General features: G+C 35.2%; 3 protein-coding genes, 1 long non-coding RNA gene and 2 other non-coding genes across 10 annotated transcripts; 3 read left to right on the top strand and 3 right to left on the bottom strand.

Moving 5' to 3' along the window:
* Positions 1–1,743: 1,743 nt before the first annotated feature.
* On the bottom strand, positions 1,744–1,816 carry TRNAF-GAA (transfer RNA phenylalanine (anticodon GAA)). Its single transcript has one exon. It is a non-coding gene; the product is annotated as a tRNA-Phe (tRNA).
* Positions 1,817–1,893: 77 nt separating this feature from the next.
* On the top strand, positions 1,894–2,897 carry LOC128282536 (uncharacterized). The gene is made up of 3 exons (XR_008272838.1): positions 1,894–2,034; positions 2,146–2,216; positions 2,498–2,897. It is a non-coding gene; the product is annotated as an uncharacterized LOC128282536 (long non-coding RNA).
* Positions 2,898–3,934: 1,037 nt separating this feature from the next.
* Positions 3,935–4,007, bottom strand: TRNAF-GAA (transfer RNA phenylalanine (anticodon GAA)). Its single transcript has one exon. It is a non-coding gene; the product is annotated as a tRNA-Phe (tRNA).
* A 54-nt stretch (positions 4,008–4,061) lies between these two features.
* On the top strand, positions 4,062–8,325 carry LOC108487238 (actin-related protein 5-like). 2 transcript variants are annotated; one of them, XM_017791532.2, is made up of 12 exons: positions 4,062–4,241; positions 4,368–4,438; positions 4,535–4,659; positions 4,884–4,928; positions 5,211–5,313; positions 5,524–5,633; positions 5,943–6,052; positions 6,138–6,228; positions 6,302–6,745; positions 6,867–6,994; positions 7,146–7,482; positions 7,573–8,325. In XM_017791532.2, exons 1-12 carry the CDS (start codon positions 4,141–4,143, stop codon positions 8,080–8,082), a joined length of 2,175 nt encoding a protein of 724 aa, XP_017647021.1. In that variant the 5' UTR covers positions 4,062–4,140; the 3' UTR covers positions 8,083–8,325. The 2 variants fall into 2 exon arrangements, with proteins under 2 accessions (XP_017647021.1, XP_017647022.1); XM_017791533.2 differs by lacking the exons at positions 4,062–4,241; positions 4,368–4,438 and having other exon boundaries at positions 4,566–4,659; positions 5,206–5,313.
* A 419-nt stretch (positions 8,326–8,744) lies between these two features.
* Positions 8,745–11,051, top strand: LOC108489229 (protein FIZZY-RELATED 3). The gene is made up of 6 exons (XM_017793606.2): positions 8,745–9,479; positions 9,572–9,694; positions 9,775–9,879; positions 9,962–10,564; positions 10,655–10,723; positions 10,812–11,051. The coding sequence occupies exons 1-6, from the start codon at positions 8,964–8,966 to the stop codon at positions 10,863–10,865; spliced, it is 1,470 nt and encodes a 489-aa protein (XP_017649095.1). The 5' UTR covers positions 8,745–8,963; the 3' UTR covers positions 10,866–11,051.
* Positions 11,052–11,299: 248 nt separating this feature from the next.
* Positions 11,300–15,000, bottom strand: LOC108489228 (scarecrow-like protein 9). 4 transcript variants are annotated; one of them, XR_001871928.2, is made up of 4 exons: positions 14,869–15,000; positions 11,917–14,441; positions 11,740–11,773; positions 11,300–11,597 (listed from the first exon to the last, which is right to left on the bottom strand). XR_001871928.2 is itself a non-coding variant. In XM_053019863.1 (4 exons), the coding sequence occupies exon 2, from the start codon at positions 14,413–14,415 to the stop codon at positions 11,989–11,991; it is 2,427 nt and encodes an 808-aa protein (XP_052875823.1). In that variant the 5' UTR covers positions 14,416–14,441; positions 14,869–15,000; the 3' UTR covers positions 11,300–11,597; positions 11,740–11,773; positions 11,986–11,988. The 4 variants fall into 4 exon arrangements, 2 of the variants coding, with proteins under 2 accessions (XP_052875823.1, XP_052875822.1); XR_001871927.2 differs by lacking the exon at positions 14,869–15,000 and adding an exon at positions 14,680–14,855; XM_053019863.1 differs by having other exon boundaries at positions 11,986–14,441.
* Positions 15,001–15,520: the final 520 nt, after the last annotated feature.

Genomic DNA, 15,520 nt, shown 5'->3' with positions numbered 1-15,520 from the left:
ATATTAATATGCAAATATTTAAAATTTTATAAAATACAAAATATGAATGTTTTAAAAGTTATATAAACATTAAATATTTTAGATATAAGTGTCGGGTGTAGTGGTATCAGGGGCGAAGCCAGAACAATTTTTTAGGGGGGCCGGATGAAATTTTAATTTTTTATAGTCTATATCTTTATGATTTGTAAATGATTAAATCAAATTTTTATAATTTTAGGGGGGGCCAAAGTGCAATTTTACTTTTATAAATTTAAAATTTTTAAAAAAATTTAAGAGTCTAAATAGTAATTTTATATTTTAGGGAGCCGGGCCCTGCTAGCCCCCTAACTTTGCCCTCAGTTGTATATTGTACTCTTAAAAAAACATAAGATTAAACCTTGAATATAACATTATTAAGAAAAGTGATTACAAACCCTAAAATGAATTATAAAACAAACATGAATAAGTATATATAATAAATTAGGAACACAATTAGAAAAAAACTAAAAATCCATTCTTTCCAAAAAAAAATTTACTTTGAGGATTTTTTATATTTTTATATAAAATTTATTTAAAAAATTAAACCCAAACTCACACATGATAAAACTTGATGAACTTAAAACAGTAATACTTCTAAAACTTTAATTTTATTGTTTCAACCAAAGTCTCATTGATCTTTCGTAAATTCTTATCATATTTGCTTTTATTTATACAATATACCTAGAACTACTCATATACCCTCCTTAACTCTTAAATAGGAGGATAATGCGCTTCAACATACTCGAACCAACGTCCTCTTGTACTGTTAATAATATTAATACTAGTCAAATTAAGACTCAATTGACATTAAACTTTTTTTTTGTAAATATAATTTTATATAAAAACAAAATTCTACCTACATAAAGGGGATGTTGTTTGGGCTTTAACTTTAGAAAGGAAAGTTAAGAATTGAGAGAAAAGGAGGCCGAATTGAATAAACTATGTTCATAATGAATAAGAGATTGAAGCCCAAAGGGATGTGGTTTTAGTCAGGCAATATTTCAGGCCTTTCAATGCTCAATTTGAGCCCCAATTTCACTTCTACCAAACCCAAAAGAAAAAGAAAACCCACGACGACCACCGACGGAATTAGAAAAATTGAGGGTTAAAATTGTTATTATACAAATTAAAATTATATACAATTGACGAAAGATTTAATACAATTAATTGTTCACTTTTAAAATTAATAGAGATTAAATATCTCTATTTTTTTAGAATAATTAATTTACTCGATTTTGTAATTAAAAGGGATTGGAGAAGTCTTTTACCATTAAAACAAAAGAACAATCGAATACCATCTTACCTATTTAGGTTTGTAAAAACTGAAGTGGTTAAAGAAAATTAAATAGGAATACATTATTTAAAATGATAAAAATAATAATTTAATAAATTCAAATTTAAATTAATTATTTTCGTTATAATTTTTTAATAAATAATTTAATATAAAAATTTCTCAAGCGAAGTAGGGAAATTGTACTTATTTTCATAAAATCAGTACAATTAAATAATTATAAATCCAAAAGTTATTTCAATCATAACAAACAATATTTTTTATTTGCATTTATTTATATAAAAAGAATTAATGAAAAATGAAAAAAGGAAAAAAAGTAATAAAACATATTTAACCTGATAATTGAAATAATCTGATGATTTAATGACCAAATTAAAGTTATAAATCATATTTTAGGGACCCCTGAGCAATTAATCCAAGTTATTAAAAAAGATTGCGGTGAGCGTGGATCGAACACGCGACCTTCAGATCTTCAGTCTGACGCTCTCCCAACTGAGCTATCCCCGCTGGTGATTATAAACTTAATACTTAGTTTTTAACACTATTAGACTCTACTTCAATGAAACCCTTTTCTCCTCGGCTCTCAAATCCATAGTTCCATTCCAGAGGAAAACCCTAAAAAAATTGCCATTCGTATAAAAAATTCAAAGGCAAACAGATTACAATCGCTTTCCTCCATCGACTCTCATCGTTATCGACAATGGCGGTTCCTATTTTCGTATTGGGTAATTTAACCTTAACTACTAAAACCCTAATTTTTCATTTTTCATTTGAGATATATATATGTGTATGTATGTTTAATTGTATATACCATCATTTTTTTTTCTATTTTGCAGTTGGGCAGGAGAGACTGAGCCAGAGGTTATTTTCCGTGACATTGTTCAAAGACCTCGCCATAAATCCACTGGTATTTTTGCTTTATTCAAATTATTTTTAACAAAAACGAAAAAAAGAAGAAGGAAATTTTCTAAATTATACGAGTTATATATATAATATCAAAATAATATTTACGTATACAAAGCCAAATTTACAGTAATAAGAAAACCTAAAAACGACAAGCACTTTCAAATGAAACGCAAGTTTCCTTTTTTGGCGCCATAATTGAAAATAAAGCCTCGAGATCAGGTGGTTGAAAGAACCCATTCCTCGGTGGCTCTCTCTTCATATAAACCGCTTGTTTCTTCTTAGGCGCCGGCGGACATAGCGGAGGGGGCGCCTTTTGTGTCTGCCGCATCGATGTAAACAAAGCCTCGAGATCGGGTGGATGAAAGAACTCATTGTTCGGAGACTTTCTCTTTATATGAACCGCTTGTTTTTTCTTCGGTGCCGCTGGACACGGGGGAGGAGCCGTAGCTTGTGAGTGCCGCCTCGGCGTCATAAAACCTTCTTCTTGTTCATAAATCTCCATTAAAAGAAAAAGAGATTTTGAAATAATAGGATTTTGCATGTGAAGGTTTTTTATAAGAGAGATCTTGTGGGCGTGTTAGCTTGCTATGGAAGAATGAAGATTTTATTTTAATTTCTTTTTCATTTATCTAAACGTACTGTGGAAGGAACCATGAAACTCAGAAGCTAGTTTTGGTAAAAAGGTATTTATAGTCCCTCTCAATTTTGATGTTAAACGAATTGGTCCCTAAAAAAACCGAAACAATTTAATCATGTTAATGTCGAAAGTGAGCATCTAATGACAATTAGTCATAATATTAATATTTTTCCACTAATTTTACATAATTTTGAATGATATAATAACAAATTTTATCTTCAAAATTTACACATTCTGTCAATATATATGTATATATATAAATCCAAAGTTTTTTACATATTCTTTTGAATTTTTAGAATTTTTTAAAATTTATACGCTCTTTAAATAATTATTTTACAATCGGGATCAAATTAACATAATATATAAACATCAAGGGTTTAATTTGTTATTATATCAATTAAAATCATGTATAATTGATAAAAAATATCAATTGTCTTGATTAATTGTTTTTAATTGTCCGCATTCGAGATTGATAAGGATTAAATTAATTCAATTTTTAAAAGATCAATTTACTTAATATCGAAATTAAGACATACACGAGAGATTTTTTTTACTTTTCTCTTTGATGGAGTGGTTATATGTGATGGAGAATTGATTAATTGTGTTGAAATTGGTCCTACAATGACTTAAAAAGTTGGCAACTTTGAACTTGGAATTAAAAATTATCTGAAAGCGTATTATCCTCCTATTTATCAATTAAGGAGAGATTATGGGTAATTCTAGGTATTATGTCAAAAGAACAGATATGATTAGAACATATAGTGAAATTATTAAAAAAAAGTTTATAAAATTGACATGGTTAAAAAAATTAAATAGTACATTTTATTAATTATTTAAAATGATAAAAATAACAATTTAATAAATTCAAAATTAAATTAACTATTTCAATTTCGTTATAAAGTTAATGTTTTAATAAATAATTTAATATAAAAAAATCTGAAGCGAAGTAGGAAATTGTACTTATTTTCATAAAATCAGTATAATTAAATAATATTATAATTATAATTTTATGACTAATTTAAAATTTTTAACTCGTATTTGAGGGACCCCTGAGCAATTAATCCAAAACAGTAAAAAACCACTGCGGTGAGCGTGGATCGAACACGCGACCTTCAGATCTTCAGTCTGACGCTCTCCCAACTGAGCTATCCCCGCCGTTGATATCCAAACTTAATACTAAAGGTTTAAAACTATTAGAATCTACTTTTCAGTTCATCACTCTATCAGAAACCCTTTTCCCCTCGACTCTCAAATCCATAGTTCCATTCCGAAGAAAAACCCTAAAAAAATGCCATTCATATCAAAAATTCAAAGGCAAACAGATTACAATCGCTTTCCTCCATCGACTCCCATTGTTATCGACAATGGGGCTTCCTATTTTCGTATTGGGTAATTTAACTACAAAAACCCTAATTTTTCATTTTTCATTTGATATATGTATGTATGTATGTATGTATTTATAATTGTATATACCATCAATTTTTTCCCTTAACCATTTTTTTTTCTATTTTGCAGTTGGGCAGGAGAGACTGAGCCACGGGTTATTTTCCGTAACATTGTTCAAAGACCTCGCCATAAATCCACCGGTATTTTTGCTTTATTCAAATTATTTTTAACAAAACAAAAAAAAATAAGGAAATTTGTATATGAATTTAGGTGTTCTTTTTGGGGGCTTATTGCAGGGGAAACTGTGACAATTGTTGGTGACCATGATCCCGCTTTACTGAAATACTTTGATTGCACTCGTTCCGGCCCCCGATCCGCTTTCGATAGCAATGTTGTTTTTCAGTTTGAAATCATGGAATATGTATGTAAAATTTAACTTTTGGTTTTGGTTTTGTGTTTTTATGTATGGGAGTTATGAGAAGCTATGAACTCAAATTTAAGTTTGAATGTGAACTAGAAATGCCTTTGGTTTATGAGAATATTGGATGATATTGGTTTATGATTGAATGTAGATATGGAAGTTTTAGAGTTTTGGGCATGGCTCGGCATGTTAACTTGTGTACTTTTTTTTTTTCTTTTTTACAGGTTCTCGACTTTGCATTTGATCGGTTGGGTGCAAATGGATCACGGGTACATTGATAAGTTTATTGCTCTTATTAGGATGTCCTGCTTGTGTTGGTAATTAGGATATGCTTTGGCAGTAGATAAATTGTCTTAAGATAGTTGATTTTACGTGAATTTAAATGCGCCTTTGAGCATGCCTGGGAATTTTATTGGCTATCGGTTTTGGCATTTTCCCTTCACGCAGCATCCGTTTATTGGCTTCCATTTTCGTCATTCATAATTCTTTATTTGACATTTCGAGTTTAATTAATTCGTTTTTGATTTGTTGTTTATTCGAGGCCAGAACAGATTGATCATCCTATCCTGATCACAGAATGTGTGTGCAACCCAGTTCATTCCCGCAGTAAAATGGCAGAACTTCTTTTCGAGACTTATGGGGTTCGATCTGTAGGTATAAAGCACTCATTTTAACGTTACATATCATGCTCAATTCGTTTATCTGAGTGATACATGGCCTTGCATGCTTGAGTAAGGTTCAAGTTTCTCGGAAATTAGTTATGTTATTAGAATTCAAATCCTGTCAACAATTTTGATATATATATATTTAAGTCCAAATGTATATCTTCTCTGATGCTCGAATTTTTTCTGTTTGTGATTGCAGCCTTTGGTGTTGATGCTGTTTTCAGCTACAAGTATAATCAACTGCATGGGATTTGTGAGAAAGATGGTCTAGCTATCTGCCCGGGATTCACCACAACTCATGTCATTCCTGTATGTTCTCTAGACTTCATATTTTATATTGATGCATAGATTTGCAAAGTTGAGGCAGTCATTATTTATTTCGGGGCTTGTTAGCAAGTCGGCATTATGGGACTTGACACAATAAGTTTAGTTTCTGCTTGGAATTTTCCTTATGTTCCTCCGACAAACCTTTTTACTGGTCTGGTGGAAGGTATATCTTGTAATAGACATTAGAATAGGAATTTACAAAATCTGACCGACGCAATGAATATTAGATTTCGGCTAAGAGGATGCGAGTGCATTACAGTTGTGGTTATAATGTAATTTTTTTGACTGTAGTTTGTTGATGGGGAGCCCGTTTACAAAGGATGCTGTCGGTCTAACATTGGCGGTTACCATATCACTGACTATTTGAAGCAACTTCTTTCACTTAAATATCCTCATCACATGTGAGCATAAGTTCTGCTGGATTGCCGGAATATGACATTCTTCAATAGAGCTTTTGCTAATGTTTTTTTTAAATGCTCATGATAGGGCTAGATTCACATGGGAAAAGGTTGAAGATCTGAAGATGGAACACTGCTATATTGCACCCGATTATGCCTTAGAAGCTCAATTATTTCAGGTATTGACTTACGTGTGTTTTTTTTCTTCTGCTATCCTCTTTGCAAGTGCTGAAAGGTTAATTACTGTGACAGAAAGGCGGCAAGGAAGCAGAATATAAAACCAGGTGTTGGCAGCTCCCGTGGGTTCCACTGCCTACCGAAGAACCTCCTTCTGAAGCAGAAATAGCACGAAAGGCTGCTATAAGGGAAAGGCAAGGACAAAGATTGAGAGAAATGGCCGAAGCGAAGAGGTCTTCTAGAATAAACGAACTAGAAAATCAATTGCAGGGATTGGAATTTCTTTTGCAACAACTTGGACAAGTTCAAGAGGAAGATATTCAGTCTTTCCTTTCGGAAACTGGTTATGGTTCTAAACTGGAAATAGAATTGACTCTCACAAAAGTGACACAGTCATTACGAAAAGCAAAAGGTGAACCAAAGCCTGATCAAGCTGAAAACGAGGAGAAGGCAGATTCTTGTACAAGCGATAAATATCCGCTTATCAATGTTCCTGATAATATGCTGACCCCCGAGCAGGTACCGTTACTTTTAGTGGCAAATATCTAATATGCGTTGCCTTTTTTCAGTTGGCTTTGCTCGGCAAATGAAGTACTTTTAGATAAAGGAAAATGATTTCTTTGCTATGTTAATGTGACAGCTCAAGGAAAAGAAGAGGCAGATTTTTCTTAAAATCACGACGGAAGGCAGGCAGCGAGCTAAACAGAAACGTGTCGAAGAAGAATTAGAACGAGAAAGGAAAACCCAGCAAGATGAAGAAAGACGCTTGTATGTCACAAACTCGAAGATATTTCTTTCTTTCCTTTTTCAAATTTAATTTCACCAAGCAAGAAAGCGGCTCCATCACACATGTATTTCAATTATTTTACATTTAATCTAATTGATACTTCATTATCTTCTTGTTCTTATCTTTTGACAGGGAGAACCCTCAACTTTATCTCGAACAAATGCATACTAAATACAAAGAACTGTACGAGAAGGTTGAACAGCGGAAAAGACTAAAGACAAATGGCGGACATACTAATGGTAGTAGTTCTGGGGGCGTAGGGCGTGGGGAAAGATTGAATGCTGCTCAGAGGGAAAGAATGCGCCTTTTAACTACTGCCGCCTTTGATCGAGGGAAAGGCGAGGATACTTTTGGTGCCAAAGATGAAGATTGGCAACTTTACAAACTAATGGGAAAAGATAATGATGACGATGATGATGGAGCTGATGAAGATGAGGCAGAGCTGGCCCGTGTTAGTTCTAGGCTCCAGGTCAGTTCGTCTTTGCATGTATTGATCTATTTGTGGTTTTCCGAATTCTAATGTAAGATGAATCATTCGTTAATTTCTCTGTTCTTGCAGGAGATAGACCCAACATTTGTTCCTAAACCTGAACCGACAGCTTCACAGCCAGCTGCCACTGAGGTACCCCATGTTCGTCCGCTCACTAAGGAAGATTTCCAAATTGTGCTCGGGGTTGAAAGGTTTCGGTGTCCTGAAATATTATTCCACCCGAACTTGGTTGGTATAGATCAAGTGGGTTTAGACGAAATGACTGGGGTCTCGATCAGAAGGTTGCCATCCAAGGACAAGGCACTAGCGAACAGGTTGACCAGTTCGGTCTTTATGACCGGTGGGTGCAGTCTCTTTCCCGGCATAAATGAACGTTTGGAAGCTGGAATCCGGATGCTTCAACCATGTGGATCGCCAATTAAGGTGGTACGAGCATTAGATCCGGTTCTTGATGCATGGCGTGGCGCTTCCCTGTATGCTGCAAACTCAAGGTTCCATCAGCAAACGTTCAGTAGGTCAGATTATTACGAGAAGGGAGAGGACTGGCTTCGCCAATATCAAGTGCGATACACATTGTAAAAGTCTATGTTGAGAAGAGATTGTAGTACATAAAATCCGACAGCTTATTCTTCAACATGTTATATTCATGAAAACTTTCAAGCTTACAGTGGTCAGTGGTACTGTAGAAATGACAGCTTTTAAAAGTGGGATAGATTAATGTTTAGTCCCTGGATTTGACATTGGTTGACAGTTTTTCTTATTTTAGTCCCTGAACTTGAAATTTCTTAAGGAATGATGGCATGACACCTTAATATTGTATCACATCATCTTTTTTATTTTTTTTATAAAAAGCTTCAAAAATAATTTTTAAATTTTTTTAGATTTTATATATATATTAAAAATTTTAAAGTAATAATATAATATAGTCTCAAAATATTACATATTAAATATTTTAAGAATTTATATATTAAATATCTGTAAATACAAAAAGGTAAAATTTTAATAAAATAAAAATAAAAAATCAGAAGCAACGGCTATTTGGCAAATTACTTGGTAACTAAATCAATCTGACAGCTCTTTATGATACGAACTTTGATATAATATATGTATGTATGTATGCATGAATGTATATATTCATGAAAAATGACCGTTAGTATCAAAATTCGACGACCCATGTCGTTTTTAATTCTACAAAACTCGAAACGACATCCTCCTTTCCCCCTTTTCTAAACATATAAAAAGAAACACAATCTACCCTACCAAAATGTGACCGTTGCAGATCTAAAGAAAAGGCAGGAAATTTCAGCTCCTCCCCCAAAAATATATCCCCTTTGGAAAACCCTATAGGAGCTCTTTCTCCACCAAAAAGTCTTCCATTTTTAATCTCCATTTTCAAAATCTAAACGAAACCCAATTTTAAGAAGCTCACAAGCTAAGCAAGGAACCAAAAATCTCAAAAAATGGAGTCTTCACAAAGGAGAAAAAGTGGTTTAAACCTCCCTGCTGGGATGAACGAAACTTCACTCCGGCTAGAAACTTCTTCCCCTTCTTCTCCTTGTTCTTCTTCTCTTCGTTCGATTTCGATATCTTCACCACGGATGATATCGAGTTTAAGTTCACCATCATCGTCGAAATCGACGATTTGTAGCGATAGGTTCATCCCGTGTAGATCTTCATCAAGGCTACACACTTTTGGGTTAATGGAAAAGGAATCACCTGCTAAAGAAGGGGGAAATGAAGCTTATTGTCGGATTTTAAAATCTGAGTTGTTCGGTTCTGATTTCGGGTCTTGTTTTTCTCCTGCAGGTCAAGGTTCACCTATGAGTCCTAACAAGAATATGTTGAGGTTCAAAACTGAACATTCGGGGCCAAACTCACCTTATTCTCCTTCAATTTTGGGGCATGATAGTGGTTTCTCTAGCGAAGCATCTACACCTCCTAAACCACCTAGGAAAGTCCCTAAGACACCCCATAAGGTAACATATTTCGATTTTCGAGTTACTTTTCATACCCGCATCGGATTCATACCCGAGTTTATGTCAAATTTGTTGAAATGAAATGAATGCAGGTTCTTGATGCTCCATCACTTCAAGATGATTTCTATTTGAACCTTGTTGATTGGTCATCTCAAAATGTACTTGCTGTTGGGTTGGGTACTTGTGTTTATTTATGGACTGCATCCAATAGTAAAGTAAGTTTATATATGCTTTTGAGGGATTTAGAACAAATGAATGTATTTAGAGTTTTAACATGTTTCTGTTTTGCTCTTAGGTAACAAAGTTGTGTGATTTGGGACCAAATGATAGTGTTTGTGCTGTTCAATGGACCCGGGAAGGTTCTTACATATCAATCGGTACAAATCTCGGTCAAGTTCAGGTAATTAACTGTCGGTTTCGAACTCGTCATCCATTAGAGTAAATAACGGTTGAGGTTTAAGCATTTTGATTGTTATATATAGGTTTGGGATGGAACTCAGTGTAAGAAAGTTCGAACCATGGGTGGACATCAAACAAGAACCGGTGTCTTGGCTTGGAATTCGCGGATACTGTCATCTGGAAGCAGGGATCGTAACATTCTTCAGCATGATCTTCGAGTTTCGAGTGATTACGTTAGCAAGCTTGTTGGGCATAAATCCGAGGTTTGTGGATTGAAATGGTCACATGATGACCGTGAACTTGCTTCTGGTGGGAATGATAATCAGCTTTTGGTTTGGAACCAGCATTCACAGCAACCAATTCTTAAATTGACTGAACATACAGCCGCTGTGAAAGCCATTGCTTGGTCACCCCATCAAAGCAACCTTCTTGCATCGGGTGGTGGAACTGCGGACCGATGTATTCGGTTTTGGAACACTACTAATGGTCACCAATTGAACAACATAGACACAGGGAGCCAAGTATGCAATCTATCATGGAGTAAGAATGTGAATGAAATAGTTAGCACTCATGGATACTCTCAAAATCAAATTATGGTGTGGAAATATCCATCAATGGCAAAGGTTGCAACTCTAACAGGCCATAGTTTTCGGGTCCTCTACCTAGCCATGTCGCCTGATGGACAGGTAACGTTTCCTTAACAATGAATCGTACTCTCAAAGGTTGAAAACAATTCATTTTAGTATAATAACTGTTTGTTTCATCTTTTCATGCAGACCATAGTGACTGGTGCAGGGGATGAGACTTTAAGGTTTTGGAATGTCTTCCCATCTGTGAAAACACCAGTAAGTATCATTACCAGACAACACACAGTTCAGTTCTATAAGATTCTAAAAGCTTCTATTCTTACAATACTTTCACTTGTTTTTTCAGACACCAGTTAAAGATACGGGACTCTGGTCTTTAGGCCGAACCTATATACGATGAGACTTGAATTGGTTTTCTCTTTTTGTAAATGAAGACATTTCTGCAGAAAGCAACAACGGAGATTTTTATTTGTTTTTTCATTTTTTTGATATTTGTAAGTACTTATAGCTTTAAAAGAAAATATATTAATGAACTTCATTGCATTTGAATATGAGAATAAGAGGATAATGATGTCAGGATTTGAAACTCAGATGGTCAGACCTACTTAACATTACCTCGTATGGCCAATACAACAAGAAACTCAAGACGGTCGGACCTACTTAACATTCACCTAAACCGCTAGCTTCGATCTAATACATCTTTAGGCCGAACCTATATACGATGAGACTTGAATTGGTTTTCTCTTTTTGTAAATGAAGACACTTCTGCAGAAAGCAACAACGGAGATTTTTATTTGTTTTTTCATTTTTTTGATATTTGTAAGTACTTATAGCTTTAAAAGAAAATACATTAATGAACTTCATTGCATTTGAATATGAGAATAAGAGGATAATGATGTCGGGATTTGAAACTCAGATGGTCAGACCTACTTAACATTACCTCGTCTGGCCAATACAACAAGAAACTCAAGAAGGTCGGACCTACTTAACATTCACCTAAACCGCTAGCTTCGATCTAATACATCTTACCACCGGCTATTATTCTCTGGTACATGTTAGCAATTCGGTACATGATGGATTCACCTTTTCGATAAATACCAGTAAGCAGCCCCTGGTTTCTTATTTATGTAACCTGTTGGGAAAATGCAGCAAACAGATCATCAATATCAATTTTTCATATCGATTGCGTGCACGGTAATCCATGTTTTCATGCATCTTTATGTCTAAATGTGTCATCATGCAAGAGACTGTGAGAGGGGAGATGTTTTCCATACCAGTAAGCAGCCTCTGGTTTCTTATTTATGTAACCTGTTGGGAAAATGCAGCAAACAGATCATCAATATCAATTTTTCATATCAATTGCATGCACAGTAATCCATGTTTTCGTGCATCTTTATGTCTAAATGTGTCATGCATGCAAGAGACTGTGAGAGGGGAGATGTTTTCCACACCTTGTCTCCATATATGTGGAATCCATCAATGGCTGCAATCCGACAGTAAAGGACTTCACAAGACTTTACCTTCTAAGGGGCAGGAACCCAAGTCGAGAGTGCATAAACAATTCGTCCTTTCCATCCTTGGAGCAGCCAGCGATTATCCTCATCGATTACAAAGTCCTTATGGTATCCTGTATCTACCCTCTCCTTTGCTATCTGCATAATCTCCTTATTCAGAGGCAACTGTCTGAGACCAGCCCTTGTGTTCCTCATCTGCCACTGCTTGTAAGTCTCGGGCCTCTCAATCCTTTCAGCACCCTCGCATGCAATGACATTCATTGCCTCCCATCCAAATATCTCTCTTTCAATCAGCATCCGTTCTGGAATTTCACGAGGGACGTTAGTCTCGAGCATATCAAATAAAGTAGAAAAGTGGAAGAGAGCCTCTCTAAATCTCGTGATAAAGAACGGAGCACTATAAGCACCATTCACAATCCCCAGTATGAAAACATCAGGATTCATCTTCCTGATCAAGTTAAGAACCTTATTCCTTGGACTCTCCACAATCACGGTCTCATCTAGTAGATTTCTAAGCCTGTACATACAGTTCACAACAAGTACTTCATCACGATCAATCCCGAGGTCCTCAATTTGAATGGTGTCCCACTTCTGAGCAATAGCATGGAACTCAAACGGAACTTTGAATGTTTCAGCATAGTTTGCAAGACGGCGCCCTGTCTCTTCCACCCTTTCTGCTGGCCGAAAACCCGGTTGTGGAAGATCAATCCCTGTAATCCTTAACTTAGGCGGTCCACCAGGTCTAGACGAGAGACGTCGTATAAGGCAAGGCCATTGGAAACCATATAGAATACCAAAATCAATAATATGAAGCCTAGCAGCATCTTCAGCTAGATTCATTATAGTCTTATTTGAGAAGAAATTTGAGAGCTTCTTAAAAGGACAAGCAGCAAGAAACAGATGGTGGGCTTTCAACACATCAGCGGCTGAAGTCGGCTTTGTGATAAGCGCAGTGTAAATTTGGGTCCCGGAACCAGCTAAGCGTGCCTCTAGGCCATCAATGAAATAGTGAGCTATCCTCTGCATCCCATCACCCATAGGTGAAGAATGCTGCCTGATTTGCTTGATTAGCTCATTAGCACTCCTCCGATCATCAGCTGCAACGGCTTGTGCACAAAGGGTTAAGAGAGTTCTCAAATCCACCATGTTCCTTTTACCACCATGTTTCTTCCCACGTGCCTTTCCACCATTAGACCCTTTCAATTGTCCGTTCTGTTGCACATTCTTGCTCGTTTCATCTTGCAAAACTTTTTGAAGCTCGGTTACACTTTGACAATTTAGTAGCACCATATCAAACATTTCAGGGCTTACAGCAGACTCAGTATAAACTAAAGATTGCTTGGTACTCCTCCCACACTCTAGACTCAGATCCTCAGGATAAGGTTTTTTCTTTCCCCTTGATCCATCCCGGGAAATCTCATCCTTATCCACCTTATCTACTGCCACATCTTTAGTCTCTTCCTTTAGCTCTTTGAGAAACAATCCGTCATTCTCCCCGTGAACAAACAAGCTTCCACCATTCGGGAGGAACTTACTCGCTTCCTCGAAGCCTTTTCTAAATTGTATGGCAGACTCACTATTGTTAAATATTTCCAGAAGCCTAACAGTACTTACCGGAGAATCTGCATATCCATCTACCACACTACCAGTACTGTTTCCCGAGCTATGAGATGAACTAGCCTGGGATGGGAAGTTCAGAGCCCTTTGCTCACTGAAATCGTGATTGTGACCAGGATCAACTACGCTACCACTACTAATGCTTGCACTACTACATCCCCAACAATTTTGACCATGACTTTCATCGGAGCTTTCTTGGTTTTGATCACCATCATATTCAGGAGAAGGTGGATACCTCTCTCCGAGAACCTCATAAAACGCTTTCTCGGCAGCCTGAAGTGCTGCCGATGACTCTTTAAACATACAAGTCTTATCTTCCATATCTTCTTCCATAAGCATCTGACTTATGTACTTAAGAACTTCATCGCTAAAGTCAAAATCCTCATGCAAATCTCCCTCGTTCACACTCGAGGAAGGCACTGAATTTCCCGGAATCGGAACAGGTTGGTTATCAACATTTAGTCCAACTATATCAGAACAGGTTCCAAAGGAAGGCACTAAATTTCCCGGAACCATAACATGTTCCAAAGGAAGAACATCAACATAATTCTCATTCTTAAACTGGCTAGCAAAATCCCGACCGGATAAGGCCAACACTGTACCATCATTTAGTCCAACTCTATCAGAACAAGTTCCCAAGGAAGACACTACGTTCCCTGAATTTCCCGGAATCATAACAGGTTCCGAAGAAGGAATATCGACACATTTCTCATTCTTAAACCGGTTATCGAAATCCCGACCGGATAAAGCTAAGACCGTACCGTCATTTAGTCCTACCCTATCCACAAAACTATTAGATCCCTTCAGCCAACCATCCATGACTATCAAATTCCCAACCTAAAGACCTTAAAACATCAAAAAGTACAGCGTCAAACATAGTGAAAACAGGGATTAAAATAAAAAACCAAAATTGTTTTAGACATTATAATAACAATAACATAAAACAAAATTCCCTAAGAACATAAAAAGTAATACAGCATCAAACATAAGTAAAACTGGGTTTAAACTAAAACTTAAAACTTTGGGGCTTTATAATAACAAAAAGATAACATTTTACAACAGTTCATAACATAAAAATAATACCTTTGAACAGTACATAACATTTAAAAAGAAAACAGAAACAAATCTTTGGACAGCATAAAACGTAAAACATAAAATAAGATGTTTTATATAGACATAAACCCAGATAGAAATGATCTTAAAAACCCATTAAAATACATTGAGACTAGCTATAAAAATAAATAATAAAAATTCAAAAGATGAATGAAGTACCCGAGCTGACTCAGAAAGAGAAAGACTTTAACTTTTTAGAGTTAAATGATAGAAAAGTATGCTTTGTTTTGTTTTGGAATGAATAGAAATTAATGTGTTAAAAAGATGATGATGATTGTACCAGGAAGGTTGAAGGTGGCAGATGATTGGTTAATCTCAGCGGTCCGTTCATTAAAAAATATTTTTTTATTTATTTCTTCAATTTAAATTGGAAAAAAAGTTTCCATATTTTCACTAGAAATTACAGTAACCAGTTAAAAGCAAACATTAATGAGAATATTTTTTATATAATTCTGCTTTGGGTGAATTAAACTTATCCATAGATCAAATAAAATATTTAAAAAAAATTTTTATTAAATAAAAATATTATTAAATGGTAATATTTTTAACTTCTAAATAGAAAGATAAAAGCTAAAGATAAAGGCGTTTTAGCAAGTTTAAAGCTATATCACCTTATATTAGCAATAATGTGGATGCCGATGTTAATTGAGCTAAGACTCAATCAGTATTAAATTAATAATTTTAATGAAAATAATTGGTGAAATAATGGATTATAATTTTTGTTTCGAAGTGCTAATCATAGCTTAATTTGATAAAATAAAAATCATAAAGATAAATTTAACCCTTAACATTTATCTGTTTTGACCATTAT

The sequence above is a fragment of the Gossypium arboreum genome, chromosome 10 (genome assembly GCF_025698485.1).
Source record: "Gossypium arboreum isolate Shixiya-1 chromosome 10, ASM2569848v2, whole genome shotgun sequence".
NCBI lineage: Eukaryota > Viridiplantae > Streptophyta > Magnoliopsida > Malvales > Malvaceae > Gossypium > Gossypium arboreum.
The sequence above is the reverse complement of the archived record's forward strand: the minus strand, read 5'-3'. Positions and strand labels throughout refer to the sequence as shown.

Excerpts from the sequence above, each read along its gene's own strand:
- LOC108487238 (XM_017791532.2), top strand. The coding sequence starts at position 4,141 with ATGCCATTCATATCAAAAATTCAAAGGCAAACAGATTACAATCGCTTT. Across the intron at positions 6,053-6,137 it reads CTTAAATATCCTCATCACAT|GGCTAGATTCACATGGGAAA; the intron begins GTGAGCATAAGT and ends TGCTCATGATAG. Across the intron at positions 6,995-7,145 it reads CAAGATGAAGAAAGACGCTT|GGAGAACCCTCAACTTTATC; the intron begins GTATGTCACAAA and ends ATCTTTTGACAG.
- LOC108489229 (XM_017793606.2), top strand. The coding sequence starts at position 8,964 with ATGGAGTCTTCACAAAGGAGAAAAAGTGGTTTAAACCTCCCTGCTGGG. Across the intron at positions 9,695-9,774 it reads GGACTGCATCCAATAGTAAA|GTAACAAAGTTGTGTGATTT; the intron begins GTAAGTTTATAT and ends TTTTGCTCTTAG. Across the intron at positions 10,565-10,654 it reads CCATGTCGCCTGATGGACAG|ACCATAGTGACTGGTGCAGG; the intron begins GTAACGTTTCCT and ends CTTTTCATGCAG.
- LOC108489228 (XM_053019863.1), bottom strand. The coding sequence starts at position 14,415 with ATGGATGGTTGGCTGAAGGGATCTAATAGTTTTGTGGATAGGGTAGGA.